The sequence below is a fragment of the Panicum virgatum genome, chromosome 2N, assembly GCF_016808335.1.
Source record: "Panicum virgatum strain AP13 chromosome 2N, P.virgatum_v5, whole genome shotgun sequence".
In the NCBI taxonomy this organism is placed as follows: Eukaryota; Viridiplantae; Streptophyta; class Magnoliopsida; order Poales; family Poaceae; genus Panicum; species Panicum virgatum.
Window position 1 is genome coordinate 34,940,326 of NC_053146.1, and position 13,079 is coordinate 34,953,404.

The window sequence follows — 13,079 nt, forward strand, 5'->3', positions numbered from 1 at the left end:
GAGAAGGAAGAGAACGAAATGTTTATGAAAATGTTCTAGCAAAGTATATGGAAAATTGTCAAGAATCAGTTAATAAAAAAAAGCTAATAGGAGCAAATTCACGCCTTTTCCAGGTAATCTGGCCATCATACACCGATTGCAGTTGTTAAAAATTGACACTTTCCAATTGATCTGACCATCTTGTACAAATTGTATGTGCAGGGCGGCTTTTGGGTCATTTTGTCGCTCTACTTTTGTCAAAACTATGTACGTGCCAGACGGCACGTATTTAACTTTCTTTCCATCAAACAACGATGTCATTTTTTTCCTTTTAAAAGTATTACACATCTTTCTTTTCCTTCCATAAAATAATGATATATCAATGATTATCCTTCCAAAACAAATAATAACGCGAATTATGGTCATGTGTAAAGGAAAGTAAAGTGTGTGCGAAAAGAAAGTAATAAGCGGGTACAAGAGGTGGGTATAGAAAATTGCTGGCATAAAAAATATTAGCTTTACGGTAGAAACATTTTCCTTCTATCAAAAAATGGGTCTCCATCTCCTTTCGTCAAACCTGTTGGCCTGACAAGTGGAACCTCCGTAAGGGGTACGGTGGGACTAATCTTAGTGAGAAAGGGTTTCAATTGTTTCAATTTTTTTGTCAAAATTCGTCAAACAAAATATAACTTCATCTTCTTGCCACCTGTACTATCTAAATATACATCACTTAAAAGATCCAAAACCCAAAGGGACACGCAAATTATGTGTTTGACCTTTTGGCGACACCTATGTTATCCAATCAGCTGGCTAAGTGCTAACTTTGCTTTTCTGGACTAAAGGGCGGCCCAAATTAAAGATCATTGTGCAAAGAGCGCCATTTATTAGATGCAAAGTGACGTTGACATCAAAAGCGCAAAAACCCTGTCCCAGGATGCCAAGAGCAATACAACCTCCACACTCCGCCCCCCCCCCCCCCCCCCCCCCAGCAAGCGATCTAGGCCGTCCGATGTACGGATCGACGGTTCAGATCATGCAACTGACTGATTTCACCGTAACCCTATCAGATGATCGGGATCAATCCTCGACCCACCACCGGAGCAGATGAGCTGACTGAATGTCAAGAGCTTCGATCCGGTGATCTCACAGTTCATGTCACTCATTGTCTCCAAAGTCTCGAAGCACCTGCCTAAATCACGTCGCACTTATCGGCCATCACACGCTTCTGACTTCATACGGTGTGATTCCCGCGGATTGATTATTGCAACTAGTAGTAGTATGAGATTATGGAAAATAGTTTTAGGATGGAACGGCGACGCGTGTGCAGTCGCACGTGCGGGCGCACGCTTGGCGTGCTGTCTTATCATGGGTTAGCTCAGCTAACCGATACCAAATCCTTTTGAAATTGTTACTGAAAGCGACGCTTTTTGCTCACCTCACCCCACCAGAACTTTTATCTGACAGAGGAAAGTGTTTGGCCAGTGAGAAAGTTTAGTGTCTTCAGACTTCAGGTCAAGGGTAAAATTGACCCTTTTTTGCGTAGCATAAGTTGTTCTGCCTTTTGTGTTGTGCTGTTCGTCAGACGATAAACTGCAATATATACCACTTGCCTCACAACATAAATCAAAGAGTGAGTGAGCAACTCAATTATTCAAAAGTCTGCAAAGTGTGCAGATTGTGCACTACTTGAGATATCAGAAAAGCGAGCCGAACTTGGCGGGAAAGAGGGTGTTTTTCAGGTATGAAAGTAATTGAACACCTTGTGCACGCAAAAGATGCTTCCAAGCCAAAATCTAGGCTGGTTGGAAGAGCACTGACTGTGTGAACAAATGTTCTATCCAACTAACATGACTGGCCTGAAAGTGTGGATCATTTTTAAACTCTTTTGAGTCCGCGGATTATTAGCATGATGGACTTCTCCTTCTTAAGTAAAATGCCAGAGCTCCTGAACAATTTTTCAAAGAAAAGGGGACATGGATATGTCATTGTTGTGGACACAATCTTTGGAAAGAAGTACCAGCGCAGGGGCAAGCAGCCGGCGTCCACAACAAACTAGGCGTCTTTATTTGGTAATTTCGGATTGTTAGGCTTATTCATAGGAAGGGTTTGTTAGGATACATGCTATTTAGCCTAGTCATTTGCGTGCATTGTGGGCAAGCAGAAGGATAACCTTGAGATGCTCAGAGCCTCCTGCGTGAGGGCGAGCCAGGGGAGATCCGATCTGCTAAACTTGTTATCTCATTCGATTAATAATAGAGCAGTCCACATCATTTGGTATCAGTCTAGGTCCTTCCTCGGCTTGATTCCAATCCGCTATCGCCGCCACATCCCCCTTCCCCGGCGCGCCGCTAAATCCACCGCAAATGTCCGACGTCGGCGACAGCACGCCGGCCACTCAAGCCTCCATGGAAGCCATGTTCGACAAGCTGGTGAAGATGGTGGGCGATCTTGGCAAACGCATGGACGGTGAAATCTCTTCCGTTCGCCAAGAAGCCAGCCTCATCTCCGCTTCCGTCAAGAACGTCCAGACACAGATCCTGGACAAGCAAGGCCGCTTCGACACTCACGACGCCTCGTCGTCCGGCCCCCCGTCGGTGCCCGGCCACAAACTGCGTTTCCCCAAGTACGACGGCAGCGACGATCCCATCACGTGGTTGCACAAGGGGGAGCAGTTCTTCCGCGCCTACGGCACACCGGAGCATCTCAAAGTTCCGACGGCGTCTTTCTACCTTGACGGCGCCGCGGCCCAGTGGTACTACCGCCTCGAGAAGAATCAGGGCGTCCCATCTTGGACGAATTTCGTAGATGGCATCAACCGGCGCTTCGGACCGCCGCTCCGCAGCAACCCGCTGGGCGAACTCACCCAACTCCGCCGCACGTCCACCGTCGACGACTACCAGGAGCAGTTCCTCGTGCTCCTGGCGCGCTGCGCGGACGTCACGGAGCCGCAGCAGATCGCAATCTTTACGGCGGGTCTACAACAGCCCCTCAGCACCGACGTCGAGTTGCAGAAGCCCGCGACGTTGGAGGACGCCATGGCGCTCGCCCGCGCGTTTGAACGTCGCCAACAGGTGTCTACGGAGCTGGCCGCCACGGGATCGCGCGCACCGTCTCGTGCGTCTCAGCGCCCCCTAGCCGCTTCGTCTCGCTCGACGTCGACCCCAAGCGCCACGATGGCCAGCTCGGCGACCGCTCCACCCAAGGCGCCTTCGCCGACGGACGGCCGTTTTAAGCGCCTGTCACCAGACGAGATGGCCCAGAGACGTCTCGAAGGGCTGTGCTTCAACTGCCCTGAGAAATTCTCCAGGGACCATGCCAAAGTTTGCTCCGGCAAAGGCATCTACTACCTGGAGCTCGGTGACGATGACGCTTCCGACGACGGCACAACGGAGGACGACATCACCATCTCGGTGAATGTGGTCACCGGCATCCGCACGTCCTCCACACTCCAGCTCCGCGCGACGATCGGGGGCAACGTCATGATCGCGCTGATCGACTCCGGTTCTACTCACTCCTTTATCTCCGACACATCGGCGCACCGTGTTGGCCTCAAACCGGTACCACGACCGGGTCTTTCGGTGGCAGTCGCAAATGGCGACAGAGTTCCCACAACCGGGGTCTGTCAAGGAGCGCACATGGACATCGCCGGCGAACCCTTCTCCATCGACCTCTACACAATTCCGTTGGTGGGCTACGATCTGATACTCGGGTGTGACTGGCTGCGCACCCTGGGACCGGTGGTCTAGGACCTTGACAAGCTATCCATGACCTTCTGGCGCCATGATCACAAGGTGCAGTGGACTGGGGTCACTGCCGTGCCATCCCCGCGGCTGACGGCGACTCAGGGCACCAATCCTCTACAGGCCCTGCTCGCCGAGTTCGACGACCTGTTCACGACTCCGGTGGGACTGCCACCCCCACGGCCCCTGGACCATCGGATACATCTACTGCCAAACACGCCGCCGATCGCAGTGCGTCCGTACCGGTATGCTCAACTCCTCAAGGACGAAATTGAGGCCCAGTGCCAGGCGATGTTGGAACAAGGCATCATAAGGGCAAGTACATCGGCGTTCTCGTCGCCGGTTCTGCTGGTCCGCAAGCGCGACGGCTCTTGGCGCTTCTGCGTAGACTACAGGGCTCTCAACAGCAAGACCGTCAGGGACAAGTTTCCCATACCTGTCGTGGAGGAGCTCTTGGACGAACTCAAGGACGCCGTCTTCTTCACCAAGCTCGACCTCCGCAAGCGGATATCATCAAGTCCGTATGCATCCTGATGATGTGGCCAAGACGGCGTTCCGCACACACCACGGCCATTTTGAGTTTTTGGTGATGCCATTCGGCCTCACAAACGCTCCTTCCACGTTCCAAGCTCTCATGAACGAGGTCCTTCGTCCGTTCCTGCGTCGGTGCGTACTTGTCTTCTTCGATGACATTCTTATTTTCAGCCGCACCGAGACGGAACACCTGCAGCACGTGCGCGCGGTCCTCAGCACCTTGCGCCACCATGGGCTGGTGTTGAAACGCTCCAAGTGCTCCTTTGGGGAACGCCGGATTCACTACCTGGGCCACGTCATCGAGAACGGTGTGGTGTCCATGGACGTCGACAAGATCAAGGCGGTGCAGGACTGGCCCCTACCGCGTTCCCTCAAGGCACTCCGTGGCTTCTTGGGCCTCACGGGATACTATCGGCGCTTCATCCACAACTACGGCGTCATCGCCGCCCCACTGACGGCTCTCCTCAAGCGGGACGCGTTCCGGTGGGGCGACGCGGCAACGGCTGCGTTCCACGACCTCAAGCGTGCATTGACGTCGGCCCCAGTGCTCAAGCTGCCTGACTTCGCCGAGATGTTCGTCGTCGACTGCGACGCGTCCGGATCGGGCTTTGGCGCCGTGCTGCACCAGGGTCAAGGCCCGATCGCCTTCTTCAGTCAGACGGTCGCACCACAGCACGCCAAGCTCGCAGCCTACGAACGCGAGCTTATTGGCCTCGTGCAGGCCGTGCGACACTGGCGGCCATATCTGTGGACGACGGAGTTCCTTGTGCGCACGGATCATTGCAGTCTCAAACATCTCCTGGACCAGCGTCTCTCCACCATCCCCCAACATACCTGGGTAAGCAAACTATTTGGCTATAGTTTTCAGGTGGAGTACAAGCCCGGCAAGCAGAACGCGGCCGCTGACGCGCTCTCACGGCGTGATGAACATGAACCAAGCGCGAGGGTTCTGGCCCAGTCTCTCTCCCGGCCGGAATTTCCTCTCTTCGATGCGTTTCGACGGGAGGCGGCGTCACTTCCCGAGCTCGTCACGAAACGCCAAGAAATCCTTGACGGCACCGCGGGCGCAGGATGGACCGAGGCTGACGGCTTCATTCTGCATCACGGGCGCATCTACGTTCCGGCGTCGTCAGCGCTCTGGCCCCAGCTGCTCGACCACGCCCACGGAACAGGACACGAGGGCGTCCAGAAGACGCTCGCCCGGCTGCGCGCGTCGTTCTTCTGTCCGCAGGCGACAAAGCTCACACGCGACTACATCCGCGGCTGCCTGGTGTGCCAACGGAACAAAACGGAGCATCTCCACCCGGCCGGCCTTCTTCAACCCCTCGACGTTCCGTCATCGGTGTGGAGCGACATCGCCATGGACTTCGTTGAGGGCTTCCCCAAGATCGGCGGCAAGTCGGTCGTACTCACGGTGGTGGACCGCTTCTCCAAGATGGCTCACTTCGTGCCATTGGGTCACCCGTACACGGCGCTATCGGTCGCTCAAGCCTTCTTCGACAACATTGTGCGCCTTCACGGTTTTCCTTGCTCCATTGTCAGTGACAGGGATCCGGTCTTCACCAGCACTTTGTGGATGGAGCTCTTCTCTCTCGCCGGGGTGAAGCTTCGCCTCAGCTCGGCATTCCGGCCACAGACGGATGGCCAGTCGGAGGTGGCTAACCGGGTGCTGGGCGTGTACCTGCGATGTCTAGCGGGCGACCGCCCGCGCAGCTGGCTCCGCTGGTTACCATGGGCGGAATACTGCTTCAACACGTCGTACCAGACGGCGCTTCGGGCAACGCCGTTCGAGGTCGTCTATGGACGGCCACCGCCTACCTTGGTGCAGTACGACCCTGGGAATGGCGCGTGTTGTCGCGGTGGACAAGCAACTTCAGCACCGCGACACGTTCCTGGCGGAGATCAGGGACCGTCTCCTTCAAGCACAGGATTACATGAAGACGTCCCACGACAAGCTCCACAGGGACCTAGCGTTCCAAGTGAACGACTGGGTGTGGCTTCGTCTTCACCAGCGCACGGCGACGGGCATCACTGACGGTACCAAGTCGAAGCTCTCGCCACGTTTCTATGGGCCGTTTCAGGTGATCGAGAAGATCGGTTCTGTTGCCTATCGGTTGCGGCTACCGGCTAAGGCTCGTATTCACGATGTTTTCCATGTCGTCTACCTCAAGAAGCATCAGGGAGAGCCTCCGACGATCATGGGATCTTTGCCGCCTATTGCTAATGGGCGCGCGGTGCCTGTTCCAGCTAAGGTCCTGCGTGCCATGCCAAGCAGGAACTCGTGGGATCTTCTCGTTCAGTGGGAGGGGCGCAGCTCAGCAGAAGCGACTTGGGAGCCCCTCCAGGAGTTCAAAGATCGGTACTCTGATTTCAAGCTCGAGGACGAGCTTTTTGGTCAGGGGGGGGGAAGTGTTGTGGACACAATCTTTGGAAAGAAGTACCAGCGCAGGGGCAAGCAGCCGGCGTCCACAACAAACTAGGCGTCTTTATTTGGTAATTTCGGATTGTTAGGCTTATTCATAGGAAGGGTTTGTTAGGATACAGGCTATTTAGCCTAGTCATTTGCGTGCATTGTGGGCAAGCAGAAGGATAACCTTGAGATGCTCAGAGCCTCCTGCGTGAGGGCGAGCCAGGGGAGATCCGATCTGCTAAACTTGTTATCTCATTCGATTAATAATAGAGCAGTCCACATCAGTCATACACATCATGCATCAGCAAGATTTACATGGCAGATGGCATAACCATGCTGATGAAGCAGATGATACTTCAGATGTCAGTGTGATTTATTGATTATTTTTTGTTAGTTTATTAGAGACTGAGTACACACTTCATCCATATAGCCAGAAAGAAATTATATACAGGCCATGCCTTATCCTCTCCTGCTCTCAGCTTGCCCACAAGGACCACAACTGCCATCCCTGGCCTTGTCAGCAGAAGGAATAGGTGACAATCTGGTACAACAGGTTGCAGAACAGAAAACTTCCCTTCTGTTGCACACATTTGTCATCTCCCAGCAATCATGCAAGGAGCAGAGAAACAGGATTTCTGTTTTATATGTACAACACAAATTTTCCATGTGCTGTAAACAAAGTCTAAGGACTGGGTTTTGTCAACACCCTAAGAAAGCATGCTGTCCCAACTGGCAGTATCAGCAATACTAATTTTGTCAAACATAGATATCTGCACCAAAGAAACAGAAGAAATTAATTCACATTTTTTGTTTGTCTGCGTCATCGGATGCGGAGGCTGGGGTAATTTATTTTTATTGAATTATCTAATGAGCATCATCCATTCTCGCAAATACTGTGTATCAAGGTAAGGAAAGGGAGTTCAAAATGAAATACTGCCTAAAGATGGAAGACAATATGGCATTTGCACATGAAAATTGAGGTGCAGGCAACAAAATGGACCGAACATACGCAGGGTACAGAGAAAAGCAGGTTTTGAATCATATCCTCAACAATATTGATGCAGAAATGCTAGGAATTTGATTCCAAAATACATTATCTCCTCCAACAGAAGAGAACAGCTCATCTGCAGTTTATCCTACCCTTCTTCCCCTGCTCGCGCATTTGTGTGCTATTTACAGTGACATAGAATCAGAAATAAAATTTTTCCTACTAGATCGAAGGAGACTACGTTTTGCTACTGGGAGCTAAAATGATTGAGCTAGCTGCTGTTCTATCCCTCCAGAGAATCAAAATCTGCAAGGAATAGAAACCATCAGGTTGATTTCTCCGCTGATTCATCAATGGTTGATGAGTCGATTGAGAAGCCGTCGAGGAAGTCGCTGTCGGAGTCAAGCTGCAGCTCTTTGAACATTGCCATGACCTGGATCATGGTTGGCCTTCGGTTAGGCCGGTCGTCCAAGCACTCGCAAGCGATCTTCAGGTACTGATAGAGCTCAGCTTCCCCTGACTTGGTGTTTGTCAGTGTGGGATCAAATATCTCACTGCTTCTGTTCTCCTTGACCATCTGCTTCACCCAGCCGACAAGGTTGTTGTCTCCAAACTCATTCGGATCGATCGGCTTCTTCCCTGACAGGAGCTCCAAGAGCACAACTCCATAGCTGTAGACATCGCCCTTGGTCGTGCACTGGAAGCTCTGGTAGTACTCAGGTGGCACATACCCAGGTGTGCCTGCAAGTGTGCTCACACTGAGATGTGTGTCAAGTGCATTCATCAGCCTCGCCATCCCGAAGTCCGATACACGGGCCTCAAGGTTGCTATCAAGAAGCACATTGCTTGACTTCATGTCCCGGTGAATGATGTGGGGGATGCAGCTATGGTGGAGGAAGGCGAGGCCCCTTGCTGAACCGATCGCAATCTTCTTCCTCGCTGCCCAGTCAAGCTTCACACTAGCTTTGGCCTTGTCATGCAGAACAACATCAAGACTGCCATGCTTCATGTACTCGTACACGAGGAGCCGCTCATCGCCGATCTTGCAATACCCGAGCAGCGGCACGAGGTTGCGGTGCTTGATCTTGCCAATGGTCTCCATCTCCGCAGTGAATTCCCTGTCACCCTGGCCTGTGAAATGGATGAGCTTCTTGATGGCAACGACAGTGCCATCCTTGAGCTTTGCCTTGTACACCTCCCCAAAACCTCCTGAGCCTATGAGGGTCTCAGCGCTGAAGCCATTGGTGGCCTCAAGGAGATTCGCAAAGGTGAGCTTCATCAGTGGCTTCTCAAGTGTTGCCACATTGATGCTCAGCGGCTCGTGCACACCGGAAAGCTTCCAGTTTGATGTGCCAGATGTTGGGAGGCTCTCAATGTACCCGGTTCTCATCTCTTCTGTCTTTTGGTTCTTCCTGAGCTTGCGGAGTGTGACCAGCAGCAGCAGCAGGATGAGTACGGAGAGCGCCACTCCGACAAGAACGCTTCCCCCAAAGGTCTTCCTCCTCCCATTGGATGAAGCAGATGGCGCGCCTCCCCTCCCAGGATCATGACCACAAGGAGGCAGAGGGATGCCACAGAGGCCAGAGTTGTTCGCATACCGGGTCTGCGGAAACGTGGTGAGCTGGCCAGATGAAGGGATCGGACCTGACAGATTGTTGTTGGAGACGTCGAAGTCGGCAAGGAATGTCAGGCCACCAAGCCCCGGGGGGATGCCACCACTGAGATGATTGTTTGAGAGGTCAAGCGCACCAATTGCCTTGAGCCCTGAGAACTCGTATGGTATGGTACCATCGAGCTCATTGTGCCCCAGGTTCAGGACTTGAAGGTACATCATGCTCCCAAGGCTCGCCGGAATGACGCCGGTGAGGCCGTTGTAGGAGAGGTCCAGGAAGATCATGCTCCCGTTGTTGCCGAACGTGTACACCGTTGTGCCAGTGTATATCCTTGTGGATGGGCAGAGGTGCACGTTTGGGAAGGCAGCCAGCCTCTCCGGCCGGATGCCGAAGAACTCGAAGAGCACACCGGCACCGGGGCAGATGTTGCCGGCCTCGTTCCGGAGGAAGGCAAACTGCTTCCCTGACACGATCCCCCCCGGAACCAGCCCCGCCTGGCCAGCCAGCTCTGGCGGTATAGTGCCGGTGAAGCTGTTGCTGTTGAGGTCCAGCCAGATGAGGTTGTTGCAGCTGCCGAGCTCTGCCGGCACATGGCCGGAGAGCTGGTTCTTGTTGAGCTGCAGGATGGCAAGCTTCTGGAGCTTACCGAAACCGCGAGGCACGCTCCCGGTAAGGCGGTTGCCGGAGAGCGACACCCAGATGAGATTGACACATCTGAAGATGGAAGGGGGAATGCCTCCAGTGAAGTTGTTGTAGCTTATCACCAAGGTCTCCAATGTGGTACCGTTGGAGCAAAGCTTGTCCGGAATCTCGCCGGAGAGGCCATTCGCCCACATGACAAGATCAACAAGCTTCGGCAGTGCCATTATCTCCGTTGGGATGTTGCCCTCCAGGAAGTTGAAGCTGAGATCAACGGACTCCAGATTGGCGCAGTTGCCAAGCGACTTTGGCACGGTGCCATTGAGGTAATTGTTGGGGAGGAACAGCTTCCGCAGCGATGGCAGTGATGAGCAGAGATCTTCCATTATCTCACCATCAAGCTCATTGGACCCGAGGTCGATCACCTCCAGCAATGGGCAGCCCGCCGCCAGCACCGGCAGCGGGTTCGGCCCAGTGATGTTGTTGAAGGAAAGCCGCAGCACACGGAGCGAGGCGATGGTGCTGACGACACTGTCCACAAAGGACCCGGAGTGCTGGTTGCCACCGAGGTTAAGCACCTCCAGTGACCTGCACTTGGCAAAGCTTGCCGGCAAGCCACCAACCAGCCGGTTGGTTGACAGGTCCAGCTCAACAATTCTGCCGCACAGCTGGCTGAGCTCGCCGGGTATCTGACCGGAGAACTCGTTGCCGGCCAATGCCAGCCGCTGCAGCGAGGACAAGCCGGTCAAGAAGGCCGGTATCGGGCCGGCGAGGAGCTTGTTGCCGGACATGTCCAGCGTCTCGAGGCGGCGGCAGTTGGCGAGGCCCGGTGGCAACTTGGTGCTGCTCAGACCGTTGTAGGACCAATCCAGCACCGTCAGGTTGGGGCACCCGCCGAAGTCGTACGCCGAGACGTCGCCGGTGAAATTGTTCCCGGCGATGCTCAGGTACGCTAGGCTCGCCGGCGCCGTGGCCATGAGCCCGGTGGGGAGCGCGCCGGACATGTGGTTCCACGACACGTCGAGCACGGAGAGCTCGCTGCACGGCGCCAGCTCCGGCAGCCGCCCGGCGAGCTGGTTGGCGGAGAGGTTGAGGTAGCGCAGGCCGTGGCAGCCGGCCAAGGAGTAGTTGAGCAGACCGGCGTCCGCCAGGCCGTTGCGTGACAGGTCGAGCGACCGCAGCGACGGCGCGAACGGGAACCCGCCGCCGACGAGGGCGTTCCGCGACAGGTTCAGGGACTGCAGCTCGCCGCACGGCGCCAGGAATGCCGGTGGCAGAGTCCCGTTGAAGGCGTTGGACGACATGTCCACGTCCACGAGCGCGCACGGCGAAGGCGGCACCGCGGCGTGCGAGAGGTTGCCGTAGAAGGCATTGCCGCGGAGGTCGAGGCGCTGCAGCGCCGGGAGCGCGAGCAGCGCGTCGAGCCGGAGCTCGCCGGCGAGCGCCATGCCGCTGAGGTTGAGGGCGACGACGCGGCCGTCGGGCTGCGGCGCGCACGAGACGCCGGCCCACGAGCATGGCGCCGTGGTGGAGTTCGCCCGCGCCCAGCCCGCGAGCGCGCCGCGCGGGTCGTCCGCCACCGACGCACGCCTGAAGGCGAGCAGCGCCTCCGCCTCGTCGTCTCCGGCGGCAATGGCGGGCACCGTCACCTGAAGCCGCACCACCACCACGAGGAGGAACCACGCAGCCGCCGTCGTGGAGGCGGCCATGGCTCCAATTCGCGCGCGTCAATTCTCGCAAGGAAGAAGAGAAGCAGATAATGGGGCAGAAGGCCGACGAGTTCTTGCGTCCGGCCGAATTCTTTGACAGCTTGCTTCACATGTCGGTGGAGCCAATTACCTCACTGCAAATTCACAAAAGAAATTCTCGAATCATTTTAGGCACGAGAACTATACCCAAATTCGCGGCACGAACTGCTTCAAACAAAGAACCCCAAAAACAGAGGAGCACAAGGAATCTTCGGAAGGGAAAGCGCGCGATGCCAAGAACAGTAGAACTGGACATACAGCAGCAAATGGCCAAATGCGAAATTCTCGGCGCAGACTGCAGACCATGAACAAAAGAGCTGCTCCTCCAAAATTCAGAGAGTCCATAAACAAAACCGGGAAGAAAACCAGCTCCAATTTTCGACGGCAGAAACCAGCCCAAGCATATTGCAAGGGAGCAAGAATCAGAGGGCTCAAGAAACCACCAAGAAATCAAGATTAGTCGGATATCGAAATGAACTATCAAACATTTCAACTCAAGAACCCAAACCACTACCACCATAGCAATTGGCAAAGGCAAGAAGAAGCTTCTGCTCACCTTAAACAACCGAAGAGAAGAGGTGCCCAACAACCGAAACCCACATCAAGAACGGAAGAACAGCACCAACAGACAAGTAGACAACCAACCTACTACTGCAGCAATTGGAGACGGAGAGAGGGAGGGAGAAGCAGGAGCAGAGGAGAGAGAAAGAGAAGCAAAAGTAGAAGAGCACACACAGCGGCACTTGAGACTATTTAAGTAGGAGGAAGAGGAGAGAGTACGCAGCAACTGAACCCCCGCCATGGCGCCATTGGAGAGAGAGAGACTATTTAACGAAGCTATTTAGATTAACAAAGCACTCAGCGAGCTTGTTTGCTTGCGATGGCAATTAGCCCCGGAAAGAGGGGCCCAATTGTTTAATCCAAAAACCAATCAATTTGTGTAGAGAGGCTCGGGAGATTATACTGAGCTCTTGCGAGGGGCTGGTAGAAAAAAGCATCTCTTTTTTTGGTTGTGTGTCTCAGCATCCGAGTCCGGTCAAACTTGGGATTTGATTCCTCCGAGCCCGCCTTTTTGGCATATCAACTCTTTCCCCCCATTGCTTCCCCTTCTCCCTCTCCCTCCGGCCTCAGGCCCTCACCCAAACAAACATATTATTCTTTTAGTGTTTTCATTTCCAAAATCTTTTCAAAAAATTTCCAATAAATATTTTTTCATTGGAGTCCTACATAGAAGAATTGTGCATTGGTAATTAGAAATAATATATTGTGACTTTTTAAATTTCATTGTCTTATATTTTTTACGGTAATTGCGGCTAACAAGAAAGGATATCTTCTAGCGGAAGTTGTTTACATGTTTGTTTCTATGTGCGCTTCACCAAGTTGGATTTTAGCTCGTCGCACGTTCTTCATGTTTGTCTTGAATCCACA

General features: G+C 53.9%; 1 protein-coding gene across 1 annotated transcript; it reads right to left on the reverse strand.

Moving 5' to 3' along the window:
• Positions 1-7,692: 7,692 nt before the first annotated feature.
• On the reverse strand, positions 7,693-12,675 carry LOC120660256 (brassinosteroid LRR receptor kinase BRL1). The gene is made up of 2 exons (XM_039938678.1): positions 12,208-12,675; positions 7,693-11,746 (listed from the first exon to the last, which is right to left on the reverse strand). The coding sequence occupies exon 2, from the start codon at positions 11,610-11,612 to the stop codon at positions 7,977-7,979; it is 3,636 nt and encodes a 1,211-aa protein (XP_039794612.1). The 5' UTR covers positions 11,613-11,746; positions 12,208-12,675; the 3' UTR covers positions 7,693-7,976.
• Positions 12,676-13,079: the final 404 nt, after the last annotated feature.